This window comes from Ixodes scapularis, unplaced genomic scaffold, assembly GCF_016920785.2.
Source record: "Ixodes scapularis isolate PalLabHiFi unplaced genomic scaffold, ASM1692078v2 PGA_scaffold0__279_contigs__length_252992795, whole genome shotgun sequence".
In the NCBI taxonomy this organism is placed as follows: Eukaryota; Metazoa; Arthropoda; class Arachnida; order Ixodida; family Ixodidae; genus Ixodes; species Ixodes scapularis.
Genome location: NW_024609835.1, coordinates 170,648,542 through 170,661,923, shown reverse-complemented (window position 1 = coordinate 170,661,923; position 13,382 = coordinate 170,648,542). Strand labels below are relative to the sequence as shown.

The following is a 13,382-nucleotide window of genomic DNA, read 5'->3' as shown; positions in this document are numbered from 1 at the left end:
AAATAACTCTCCTTTTTATATTTTTTTTTAGCTTCTCGGATATTTCATTTTAGTTATGCTACAAAACATAATTTATTGATTATCAAGTTTCACTTATTACCCCAAAGAGGGCCTCTCTTCCGGCGGCAGTGCTTTTTGCGCACCGTGCGTCGCCTTCTCAACGTCTGAAGGTTAGTCATTTTCAATCCACCTTAATCTGCTTATTATTGGGATACCTTTTGGTATTTAATACTGCAGTTTCAAGCGCAATAAACAAGCATACATTTTTCGAAGTAACCTTTCAAAATGACTTCGCCTAGAACGTTCTCGCACCAAAACATTGAGCGAACGTGAGGCGCATACTTGCCGGTTGTTTTCACCTCCAAGTATGAACAATATATCCTCTAGTGTTTGTTGGGATCGATCTGCTAGACGCTATTGTTAATTTGTAGGAGTGGGCCACCGCGTGCCATTCCTACGTCCGTGTCCGCCAACCGAAGCACAATGGCAAGGGATTAGTCGCTCGCCTTCGTTTGTCCGTGGTGTTACGCAAGATTTCAGTCTCTCTAGCGTTTTAGACTCCCGAAGGCATCAACTGCTTGCCGGTAACCGTCAATGTTTGCATTTCCAGCAATCCAGCGCAGCAAACATGCCTGAACTCAGCGTGAATGACTCCGTGAAACGCGACACCAAGCTGGACGACAAAGTAACCGTTGAAGATGGTGAGTTCGATTGTGGCTTCTTTGCTGTGGGTGTGCGATCGTATGCTCAGCTGGGGCTGCTGTGCATTCATGGTGCTCGACCATTTCCTTTAGGAAGTGATACAGACTCCGGCAGTGATGATACAGTGCCCGATCTCGAGGACGACATTGGCAAATCCACAGGACAGAGCCAGGTGATTCTCTCTTCGTGTTATTCGCCCATTGCCTTAGGCCTTTCTTTGCCGCGTGATCGCAGTGTTCGGTTAAAAATCCACACTTGTCTGCCAAGCTCGGAAGGCTGTAATTGTCGGGGAATTTCAAGGTACCCGGAAAGGTCGGGGAAATCGTTAAAAGTTGGCTAAGTCGGGGAAAATGGGTGATCTGGACGGCGCAGTGACACGCAACGAAGTGGGAGGGTGCGGCGTGGATGGCCTACAGGTTTATTCACACAGTGCATCTTTTGAACACGCACCCGGCCTCTTCGCACGTCGAATTTGACGCGCGAAATCTGTGACATATTGACTCGCCAGAATTTCGCCAGACCTTGTCATCTGCACCGGGAATGTCAAGCGTTTCGCATCAAAGGGATATGAAGTACACATTGTGTGGAGAGACAATTTGCTTTATTAATATCACTCGATAAACTGTCGATTCTGGCTCGCTCGGTTTACCAGGCCTGCCAAACTGGAGGAAAGACTGCAAACATAAAGAAACGGGAGGATCTGGGAAGTATTTTGGAAATTTTTGCACCGCTAAAAGATCAGTCATGTTGATACGCAACTCGTCGCAACTATTGAGGAATCTGCACTGCGCCAACCCGGATTTCCCCTGCACACCGCATCCCCACTTGTCGCTCGCAGCCATGTTTGTTTTTTCTCTTCGGCTTTAGTTTGGATATGGGATTGCCGCCTTGGTGGCTCCGAGGCGAGAGCGCCAGCCTATGGATCCCCATGTGGCGGGTTCAAATCCTGGCCGAGGTGCTTGCAATCTGACTGAAACTTTTGCGGAGAAGGCGCCGTGGAACCGAGCTTTCGGTTGCACATCAAAAGATCCCCAGGTGGTCCAAATTAATCCTCAGTCCTCCTCTGGGGCGTGCCAGATGCCCATCGTTGGTTTGGCACGTAAAGCTCCCAAATTCGACTTTTTTTTTGATACGGTATCGCCCAAAATTCAGTCTCCTCCAAATTTTCGCTCTGCCTCGAAGGTCAGACGTCGCAGCGACGTCGAGCGGCCATTGGCATCGTCCGTGTTTCTTTGGGTGATTGACAGACCTTAGTGAGAATTCAGCAAAATCTTGCTCCAAAGGTGAGGACGTGCTACCTTTTCTCGTTGTGTTCAAACGGCGCATCCGATTCGCTCGCCAAAAATATGCACTGTGCGAATAGCTCGACAGTCGCCCAAGGCAGCGCAAGCCACCTGCTGATTCACCCGATTAAACAGGAACAGCTCTAACAGCCACTGTTCCTATCCCTGCGTTTTCGTCTTTTGTAATGGTCAAGGAATCTAATAGAAATATTGTGGAAAAATCGGGGTATTTAAGAGAAGCAATTTGATAGAGAACCTGATCCATCTGACACTGGCTTTTTTGTACCGAATTTTCTAACAGATGGCACAAGCAGCTGGCATCACAGAGGAGTTGGTCAGCAAGGCCAAACAAAGCCGGAGTGAAAAGAAAGCTCGTAAGCTGATGTCGAAGCTAGGCTTGAAGCAAGTGCAGGGTGTCTGTCGGGTTACCATCCGCAAGTCCAAGAACATCCTCTTCGTCATCACCAAGCCAGACGTTTACAAAAGCCCGGCGTCAGACACCTACATTGTCTTCGGAGAAGCCAAGGTACCGTGTCTCTTGACAGATTTCTTCTAGGTAGCCTCCGATACCTCTTTTTGCTACTTCCATTTGGGAAAGCACTGCTGCCAAGTCGGGTTTCTCGTTCTGCAGCGCAGCAGGTCACAGTTCGCCGGTGGACGGTGTCTGTGCACACTGTGCCGGTGTGTGTGCAATGTGGGAATCGGCTTGACTGTTTGATGTCACCCGGGCTTGTTTATATGTAGGGTTCCGTGCTTTTGCGTAAGTCCAGAAAACTCTGAAAACACTTGGCAGTAAAATTTGTCAATTCAAATTTATCCGATAAGCTAGAATTTCAATGTCCCAGTTCACTTTTAAATCTCGGATTATTGAAAAAAGGGGTCTTACCATTTATCTCCTCAAGGTTCATTCATTAGTGGGGACAACCGGTCTTTCTACTTCTGGGTGACGGCAAAAGCAACTGTTCTCGTTTCTAGTCTAGACCACACTATAGGTCCAGACTAGGTGAAGCTTCTATATTACACCCTTTACCACTCGTATGTCGCGAAGGGTGGGGTGATGGAATAGGATGGTATGAAAATGAGCTTCAAGCAACTACCTCCAGGTGGTTAGGAATTTTAAAGCAACATTTGTTTGCAAGTTAGTTTTGTCTTGGGACAGGTTAGTATTGGCAAGGGTAGTGATGCCAAATCTAAGTTAAATATTATTTCAACACATTCTTTTGTATCTTTTAAATAGGAAACACTGCAATGTTTGGAAAAAATTTAAACAAAACACCATCGGAATTTGCCACGAAATATACTCAGAAAATACGGAATCCTACTTGTAAGAAGTCAACTGAATGCAGAAGTGTATATATTTTTTTTTGTTAAGTGGATATAACTTTCCTCCAAGATAATAATGATACAATTTTGATAAGAAAATTATAATCCTCAGCTCTCTGGACTGCTGAGGATTGACAATAACCAATCTAGCAGTGATAATTAGCATACAGCATAAGGAGACTGTCTCACTTGTGAGGTATCTAGGCGATTGTTACACCATTGCCTGAAGCTGTATTACATATGATACATGCTCGATTGGTTCCATTTCTGCAATTACTGCTTTTTAATGCCCTACAGTTAGTAAAATACTATCATTCTCCTTTTCAAGGTATTGTGTACTGCAAGTTTTTGCGAGGGCCCAATTTTTGGAACTTGGAAAATGTGACAAAATTTTGGTCACACGAATATGTCAATCCATAGTAATGTATATATAGCATATCACTTTAAATTGTTAAATTTTGTGCCCGCCACATATTCCCAAATTTTTCAGACCGTGAAATATTGAGCTCTTGAACAAAACAAGCTGCTATAGTACTAGAATTGCAGGCACGCAATTCTGGTACTAGAGCAACCTGCTCAGTCCTAGCCAGGAGCTCTTAGTTATAATGGTGACCTGCGGGCGAGCATATTTGCCTGATGCCGGCCATGAACTCACTGCAGTTTTGTTAATTTATTCATTATCTCCTAACAAACAGAAATATCTGCGTCAGATGCAATAGACCATTTGCTATATCCCCCAAGTGCCCCGTGCTAAAAGAATGATGGGAACGGTGTTCCTTCAGTCCCTTAGTGATCGATAATTTCGACCCTATTTCGGGTTACACAGGGTCTGAGCGTAATTCGGAGTCACCCTGAACAAGCGCCTGATATACCCCAATGACCTGCCATATCGCTTTTAAAATTTCTCCTCAATATCAGCGTTGTTTATACTGTGCATGCTGTCCACCTTTCAACTCGGCTAAGCTGCAGAAATCTCTTACATTATTATCATGCTGATCTTAAGTTAAAAACGCTAAGAATGCTGTAAACAGCCCCGCGGACTCCGAGCTAAATCCTGGTTTTTGTTGTTTTGAATTATCGGCTTTTTAAGCAATTCCTGCTCAAACAACAATCACGAGAATGATAATATTGTAAGAGATTTCTGCAGCTCAGCCAGGTTGAAAGGTGGATCGCATACGCAGTATCAAAAATGCTGCCGTTGACGAGCAATTTTAAAAGTGATATGGCAGGTCCTTGGGGTATATCAGGTGATTGTTCAGGGTTACCTCGAATTACGCTCAAACACTGTGTAACCATGGAGTTGGTCCAAAATTAGCGATGACTAGGTAGCTGAAGGAACACCGTTCCCATGATTCCTTGAGTGCAGGCCGGGGCGCTTGGGAATACTGGAAATGGTCTATTAGTGGAGGTCACGACCTGCCCACAGAGAAGTGGTCCTCCCATTACTACTGGATTGGCTTGGTTTCTCGGCGAACACATTAACTAGCCTGGTGTCTTCCTTTCCCGACATCCGGTTCGTCTGGTCTGGCGTCCGACACTGCCTGCTAGTTGAGTGAGCAAACTTGGGGTAGCCTCCGGCATCGTCTGCTATTTCACCATCATCTATTGTCATCTTCAAGGCCCGTAAGACGCGTCAATGAAAACTGTGCGTCGGCGTCCATTATTGCCTGCGTTGGTTTGCTATTCTGCCCCTATCTGTAAACGTCTGGAGCGCTCGCAAGGTGCGACCATGGAAGTGCCAATCTAGCATTCCATCATGCACGGGCCATCTAGCATTCCATCATGCACATTGGCAGACATGAGTCTGCCAATGTGCGGTAAAAACAACCAAGAGGACTAGAAAAATCAAGATAAATATGCAGTTCTTTTTCGACTTTTCCGTTCTTGTTTTTTGACAGGCATGTACGAACAAGGCGGGTGAGTGTCATGATGCACAACTATAATGTGACCTAAAAATATTCGCTTGGGCCGGTCACATGCGCTGCAAAACTTGATGCTAGCCGAACGCCCAATTGCCTGCAGCCATATGGCTCACAAATTCTTACCTGTGTAGGCATCTTCTCAGTATTAAAACCAGCAGGGCTGCTTTTACGGGAACCAACTTTGTTTTTCAGCATGAACAAGTGCAAACTAAGAAACCAAGCCAGATCAAGCAAAATAGTTTACATGGGGTGCTAGGCTTAGGTCAGTCCTGCCATGAAAACAAGCACCACACATTGCTTCGGAAGACATGTACTTTTAACCAGGGTGTCGAACCGGAACCGAACCGAAAACCGGAACCGAATCGGTATTTTTTCCGGAACTGAACCCGAACCCGAACCGTTATATTGTTATCGCGATGAACCCGAACCGGAACTGAACCGGAAAAAAAAAATAACGGTTACCGGCTCATGTCAAAACGGTTCGGCCACGCGCTGTTGACAATGAATGTGCTACCAATGCCATTTGTTTTTTAAGTGCCGTCAACTGACACACACCTCGCTTACATATTTTTCTTCTCCACTCAGTCTTGGGAATATAAATGCTGCATCCATGAATCTTGACATAGAAACCAGTATTGCGCTGGTAGCGGCTTGCACAGAAAAAAAAGAATTGGCTGTGAAAAAAAAAAAAAAATCGCGTCACGGGATTTAATTTTCCTACAATCTCGTAAATCCTAAATGCTGCTGTGTGCTCATTTCATAGCACGTTTCTAGAACGCGCGATTTCTTGAAGCTTGCTTCCATCGGAATGAGAAAAGAAAAGGCTGTGGAGTTTGATAATGTTTGAGGGAGAGAAAGAAATTTTATTTACAGTTGAAATGAGCATTCATGAATTATATCTGCTCTTCGCTGCCCCAACCACCGGTCAGAGTATATCGAGCTATGAAGTGTCAAGATTTACATGCCGTATTTTTTCGTACCGGAAACTCGATAAATTCGGGGAAAAAAACAGGGATACAAACCCTAGTCGCTCGCGGAGAAGCGAAGCTGCGCGCACTTTCGAATTTGACAAAGGATCTACCGAGCTTCTGTTGCTTCCGTCGCCTGCCCAACGTAGTCATGGGACTCAAGCGGGCGCGTGCGCTCAAACCAACGCTCAGCAGACGCTGGAGTTGGCGCCCGTGACAGACAGTCCTGTCATCAGACAGTCATTGTTTGCCGCTTGCATTGGCTACAGGCTTTTATAAACGTTTTGCACTACTAGTTTCGACTACTTTTCATTTGTTTTCATCGGTGTCCGTATTATACATGAATAAACGCGCCAGAGCGAATCGAATTCTACGTACGTTTGCCATGACCCGTACACCTTTGGGGTGTGCACCCTCCTCTTTTTTTTTTTCTCACAAACACGCCGTTTGTCTATACTTATTTCGCGCTGGCTTTCCGACGATGTTTTATTTGTAATTTTTTTTGATGTTGCAATTTGTCATTTATACTTTCCGAACCGGTTCGCGAACCGGTTCAGCGCCCCGAACCGGTTCGCGAATCGAATTAATAAAACCGGAACTGAACCGGAACAAAATAAATTTACCTGAACCGTAACCGAACCCGTATTTTTTTTCGGTTCGACACACTGCTTTTAAAACAATTCTTTGTTGCAAACTACGTCGGTCGGGGAGATCTTCCTCTAAACACCTCGGAGAAGGATTCACACTCATCAAAATAGACAAGCTCAACGAGCTACGCTTGTTGAGCAATTCTGCAGACACCAGACCGGGAAAGGCAATTTAGGGACATCTTAAAAACTCTCCTTAGGTGGTAAACAGCATCTCGGCCACGAGTCCTTCGTTTATTTTAGCACCTCTGGTAGCTGTCCGTTGTTGGCAAAAACAATGTACCCTTCACAGTACTTCCCTTCCTTTATCTTGAAGGCTGCACGTTCTACAGCCGCAGAAAAGGCAAGGCACTTATTGTTACGATTAGCAGGCAGTGGCGTAGCCAGGGGAAGATTATAAGTAGAGCTTTGCATATCTGGGATTATCCGCGGATATCCGCAGTAAACTGGCGGATTCGGATAAAAATGAATCAGATTGCGGATCGGATGCCAGGGGCTGCGGATGCGTCTATCCGCAAGTCCAGTTCTAGATTTTTTTTTTTTTTTTGCCGAAGCGTATGTGAACGTATGTGACCACACAGTGTATAGTGAATGAGTGAGTGATACTATGCAGTGCATCATCAACTGTATTGCAGGGGCAAACTACACTCTTAGATTAAAGGTGCCAATCGGGGAGAAAATCATTATGTCTATAAAGGAGTTATTCTCACTAAATATTGCTCTAGAACGTTCTATCTCGCCAAAAATACTGTCCCTAGAAAAAGCAAAGAATGCAGGAGTATCAGTCGTCCCGGGAAGCATGTTCCTTTCGTTCAAAAAAAAAAGCATAAAATGTTTTTTTAAAAAAAACTAGAACATGCAAGTCACTAGAATGTAGAAGAAACCTGCAAGTGGCTTCTTCGACTCTACTTGTTCTACTTCTATAAAGAACTCTTCGTGTAAGAATACGGTGAAAGTCATGCTATCATATTGTTTTATCGTATTTATAAAATATGTAATCATCCTTCCGGGGACACTTCGCATCACTCGAAAGATAATCACAGTTATTATATCTTCTTGGGGGTCCTTGACACTGACACTCTGTCCAGTATATATGCACAAAAGGAAGAAAATGTATATTTTTATTTTTGTTTTGTAAAATCCACTTCAAGCAAACACGTATTTTATAAACACAGCGATGTGATTGCTTGCGCCAAACTGCGCCAAGTGGCTAACCCTGCTACATCTTGCCACATTTTGGCAAAATAGGAGCAATCTGTGCCAAGCCTGCGCCAAAAAAACAATTTTGGTTGTTTTTCGAAACCGAAACTAAACTGAGTACCTTAATTGGAGCATGCATGTGTAATGTGGCACAAGCAGCCGCCCAACACAAAGTACCCTGCATCAATTGTCCATCCGGTCTTGCATGGTTTTCTCGCCATCTTGCATTTTGCACTCTCCTCGTCTCGTCTCTTCTTTTTTTTTTTTTTTAATTTATATTTTCAATGATAAACGCTGGTGTGTGCGGCCGCTCCGACGCTAGCGTGCCAGGTACCAGCCACGCCGTCATGCTGTGAAACAAAACCATGTTTTTGCGCGGCGGGAGCTACACTTTGTGAACTGAAGCGCTCGCTCCTGATAGCAACGGCCGTGGAAAACCTATATTTTGTCCCTGCCTTGCCGTCACCGTGGACGCGCGACGTCAAGTGTTGCCGTCCCCACGTCGCTGCAGATATGGTGCTTTTTAAGATGAAACTAAGTACCGCCACATGTTCATCAACATTCCTGTTCTTGTTTAAATCATAAGTTACTAAAAAAATCCCTCTTTAACTCAATGAACGCTGTGTCCCTCAGTGGGCTTTTTTTCGAGAGGAACTACGGTATACGTGAACACTCTGCCGTGAAAGAAGGTTGATGAAAAGAAGTGAGCTAAAAGCAAAGAAGGCAACTCAACGTCTGCACGCTGAACCCTCACAGCGCACTTGTTTGTCTCGAGTTCAGTCGTTGCACAAAGCGCTCCAAGAACGTTTTGACCCTGGCTTGCGATGTCTTGCATCAATAGCTCAAGTTCTTTTTTTATGTTTAATTTGTACTTTGTTTCCGGCCTGGCAAGCACACGCCGCTAGACTGTTTTTTGTTGTATGCTCGACAGTTGCATTTTGCATACCGTTTTGGGAAATGGTTAGCGACGGAGCGTAGTGGCATGGTTTCGGTATCGATCGAACAGCCATTGTCTCCGCTCGAGCGACAAAGCACTCGCAACTAAAGCCCCTCGATGTGGTTGCGGTTGTCTTACAAGTTGAATGCGCGAGTGCACGAGGCCCGCGTCTCGAGCGACCCTTTCGAAGTAAGTGGCGGCGCAGCGCTGAGATGAGCGGACCTTGGAAGCGAATGGCTGCGAAGCACCATTCGCTTTTTTTGCGCTTGTGGCACGTGTCTCACGTGTTTTCACAACAATTCAAGGGGATTTACGCGCAACTTCAAGCCTGCCGAAGTTCCCCCCGTGCATGCGAACATGATTGCACGACAGAGGCACCAGCCGGGACGCTTGCAATCCATTGTTTTACGTTTGCTTACTTTCGACGAAAATCTGGCATGTCGGGAACCAGTAACGCGGTTTTTCGGAATTGCTCGGCAATGCCTACAGCACTGTTCACTTGTGGGATGTCTCAGCAGTAAAAAGACAAGCAGCGAGTTCCATCTCAACACATACTTTCAACTAAGTACTTTTTGATAAAACCTGGGATGTGCAAAGTATATGGAACATGCATTGTTTCTCTTTCTGTGCGCTACATGTTATAAAAAGGTCTGGAAACTTATGCTGCCTCGACCCTCAGTCGGAACATGCTAACTGCACAGTCGTGTGGTAGTTAGAATGGGCAATGTTCATCACCACCATGTGCCTGCCTGATTTGGCAGTGCACATAGTGCTTGCTGTGCCTAAGTGATTTTTACGGGTTTTGATGGTGGCGCTGTGGCTCCAAGGCACTGGCCTCGAATTCCGGCTGACGTGCCCACAATATGACGGAGGCTTGTTGTGGAGAAGGCGCAACAAGTCTCAGTCTCCCCGTTTCTGGTCAAACTTAATCCTCAGTTCTCTGTCGGGGCGTGCCAGATGACTTATGTTGCTTTGGCAAAAAAACAACAAAAAAAACAACGTAATTGTTTTTGGGTGCCGACGGGATAAACACGTTGAAGCGTACCGCTACGTGCACACTGTGTCCGTCTGTCCGTAGAGCGCAGATCTAACAACATCTTACTGTCAGCTTCATATGCCACAAAGCAAAATAGGTAACATCCAGGTTTGAAGGTCTGCGAGACCCTGGCTCATACAGAGATGAGCGGTGGCAGAAGCAGTAGATTTACTGCTGTTCTGTGGACCCTGTTCATCCCCCGTCTTCAGCGATTTCTTTGCGCGACAATGTACTTAGTTAATATTTCTTCTGTTTTCTTTTTTTTTTTTTTCAGGTTTGAGTGTTAGATATTACAGCTGAAAAAGCTTCCTTCTGGGTTACATACATAGTTTAGTTAATAACCCTTTTGCTGTGCAGCACAAAGAATTCTGGGAGCATTCCGTCCAGCAGACCCTTTTTTGTTATCAATCCTCTTATTTTTGCATTACGAAATCGCAAGGCTCTAAACAAAACATGAATTGTTCCTTCTATTTGTCGGTGCTCCTTTGCATGGGACTGTCATAGCGCTTGGAACAGACGACGGGAGGTGCTGCATACTTCCGGCATGGTCTTTTCTGTGTTGCATCGAAATCATCCTCGGCAGTCCTGAGTGTGTGTCCGAATTAATGTGCTTTTTATGTGCCACCGTCAGCTTTGCTGGGTGGTGATCTGTGACACTTACATGCTGCTTCTTTCTAGATTGAGGACCTGAGCCAGCAGGCCCAGATGGCTGCTGCCGAGAAGTTTAAGGCTCCCGACTCCGGCGCCGCCGCGGGTGAGCCGGCACAGACGGCTGTCTCTCAGCCAATCGAAGAGGAGTCTGAAGAGGAGGAGGAGGTACGTGCATTTGAGGCTGCCGGCGGCGGCAGACTCGCCAATGGGCAGAGCGGGCAGCTGCCCGGGGCAACGGGAATTGTGGGGCGGCACGTTTCGGAGGACGGCCACGGCCCGTCTCGATGTAACTTGGCAGACGGTGAAGGGCAAGTGGCACTTCGGAGGGGTGTACATAACCATACCTCGTCGCGCTAGTTACGTGCAGTGCGGTCGAAGCCGCTGGGGGAGAAAGAGGAGAGCCACTTTTGTATGAATTTTGAGTGACGGGCTAACCTTTGAGGGAAACGAAAGCAATGTTTAGTAGACACGAAAGAGGCATAGGTTATAGGGGAGTTCCTCCTTTCCTTCTTCTGTAGCTGCTTGGCTTATGCTCTCATACCTGTACCTGTGGTAAGGGTTGTCGGTACCTTTGGTGAGGGCTGTCACGTTCTTCACCTCCATGGCTTCGATTGGCTCGGTTGAAATATAGCGTTTGCTCTGCCAAGATACAGTGAAACGAAGTATAAAGTGGTGCCAACCCTTCTGAAACTAACCCTTGCAAAGAAAGCAGCATCGGCTCCATATGCAGCTTGCTCCATATGCAGTTTGCCAGACATGAATCCTTGCATTACTGATTAAGCAGAACACCCGGAAGGTTTCACCATGATAAATGGGAACAAAAAGAGGCCTATCACCTGAACGATGTGCTTGTATGGAAATATGTAGACATTTGAAACTGCCAGTTGCCAACTATGTTGAAGTTTGTAGTTCTGGCACTGCACGAGTGTGGTCACTCAGCAATAGACCATTTGCTATATTACCCAAGCATCAAGGAGAATGCAGGGATTGGTGTTCCACGCGCACACCTTCCCTGTATAAAAGATTCAAAGTAAATAACCGAAATAAAGCGTTGACAAACGCACGTGCAAGGTGCCATTTGTTTTAGGTATTCGCTTTAGAAAAGTTTCTACTGCTGAGGAACACCAATCCCGGCATTCTCCTCGATGCTTGGGTAATATAGCAATAGGTCTATTGTGTTGTCTCCACACCTCTAAATCTTTTGCAGTTTTGGGAAGGAGAAACCTATAATACTTTGGTCGTTTCTTGAGACTCAGAACACCTGAAATGACAGGGGCTGTTGTTCATCACAAAATGCAGTCCAGTTCATTGGTCTGCAGACTGCAAGGTGCTTTGTTGGTGAATTGCTAAAATTGTGATATGATTGAATTAATAATTAATGTTAAATTTACGTCCGCTTCTCATCTCTGCAATCAAGTGGCACTCAGTCCAGCAGGCGTATTTTGATTGCGCGATTGCTAGATAAAATTAAAACCATTTTGGCTGCTTGATCCACAGGTTTGACAGGGCCGCAGTGCACCCACACACTGTTGCAGGAAGTATTTCATAGTTTCAAATTCTGAGAGCATTCATTCTTTTCCAGGTCGACGAGGGTGGTGTGGAAAGCAAAGACATTGAACTTGTCATGTCCCAAGCAAATGTTTCTCGTGTGAAGGCGGTACGAGCATTGAAGAACAACAATAATGACATCGTGAATGCAATCATGGTATGTATTGCTTATTCTTCTCTTTACGTTTTGGCATATTTTATGTGTTGGACCGTTCGGCTCATTTAGTGGTTTTGACATGTTCTAATGTCTTTGCTTTTGTTAACAGGAACTGACAATGTAGCAGAGGTTGTAAGCAAGCAAGACCTGCAAACCGTCGGCAAGCATTGGAGCGGGCTCTACAGCTGTGATTATTGTAAAAAGAAGCGAATCCGACTCGAAGATCATTTTCTGCCAAAATGTCTCGAAGCAATTGCTTCTAGATCTAAATATTGCCGCAAATTAAAGTGTTCGAAGTAGAACTTGTTTTTGTGTTATTCGGGCATGCATACCTCATAGAAGGAATAAATACATGGAAAGTGGAGGAAACCATCCACGTTCTGCGTTTTTGTTGCTGGTGTAAAGGTAAGAAAGGGTTGCTCTAAATTTCTGCAAAGAGCCATTTACTGTAACCATTCTAAGCATGGCACTGAAGAGAATTCCAAGGTTATTCTAAACAATTTTTGCCTATTATGGTTCAATGTACTGTATTTTCTCCTGAGATTGGATCATTAAAAGGACTAATGTTTGCTCATGGTCTGAGATAGCAGTTGAACTCTGAAGGAAACTATAAGAGTGAATTATAGTTACTCCCACCTTTTTTTTTTTTTTTTTTTTACAGGTGCCAGTGCCACGGTTAGTAGTTTCTCCCAAATAGACCTCTTTTAAAATTGAAGTTATCCTAATGGCGCAGAAAGCATCTTGAAAACCCATTGCTCACGTTTTTGGTTTCGATTTGCTGACCTCAATTCACAACATCCAGCCATGAGCAAAAACAGCATGTATTATCGAATATATGGCTCCTTAAATTTATAATACTGTAGGTGTTGCCTACCAATACAGATAAAATGCTGGGACACGTATTATGGGTACCCCAACGTACCAGGATAGACTACTTCAATAAATCCATCGCCACAAGGGTTGCTTTCTGGGAACCTGTAGGCCAGGAGCAGAGTGTGTATGGATTTG

The 13,382-nt window shown here is 45.1% G+C and overlaps 1 protein-coding gene across 3 annotated transcripts; it reads left to right on the top strand.

Moving 5' to 3' along the window:
- Positions 1-65: 65 nt before the first annotated feature.
- LOC8039060 (nascent polypeptide-associated complex subunit alpha) lies at positions 66-12,673 on the top strand. 3 transcript variants are annotated; one of them, XM_029979381.4, is made up of 7 exons: positions 66-170; positions 611-701; positions 795-874; positions 2,287-2,511; positions 10,697-10,834; positions 12,252-12,374; positions 12,484-12,673. In XM_029979381.4, the coding sequence occupies exons 2-7, from the start codon at positions 629-631 to the stop codon at positions 12,496-12,498; spliced, it is 654 nt and encodes a 217-aa protein (XP_029835241.1). In that variant the 5' UTR covers positions 66-170; positions 611-628; the 3' UTR covers positions 12,499-12,673. The 3 variants fall into 3 exon arrangements, with proteins under 3 accessions (XP_029835241.1, XP_040355984.1, XP_002413138.1); XM_002413093.4 differs by lacking the exon at positions 66-170 and adding an exon at positions 259-486; XM_040500050.2 differs by having other exon boundaries at positions 611-874.
- The last annotated feature ends 709 nt before the right edge of the window (positions 12,674-13,382 follow it).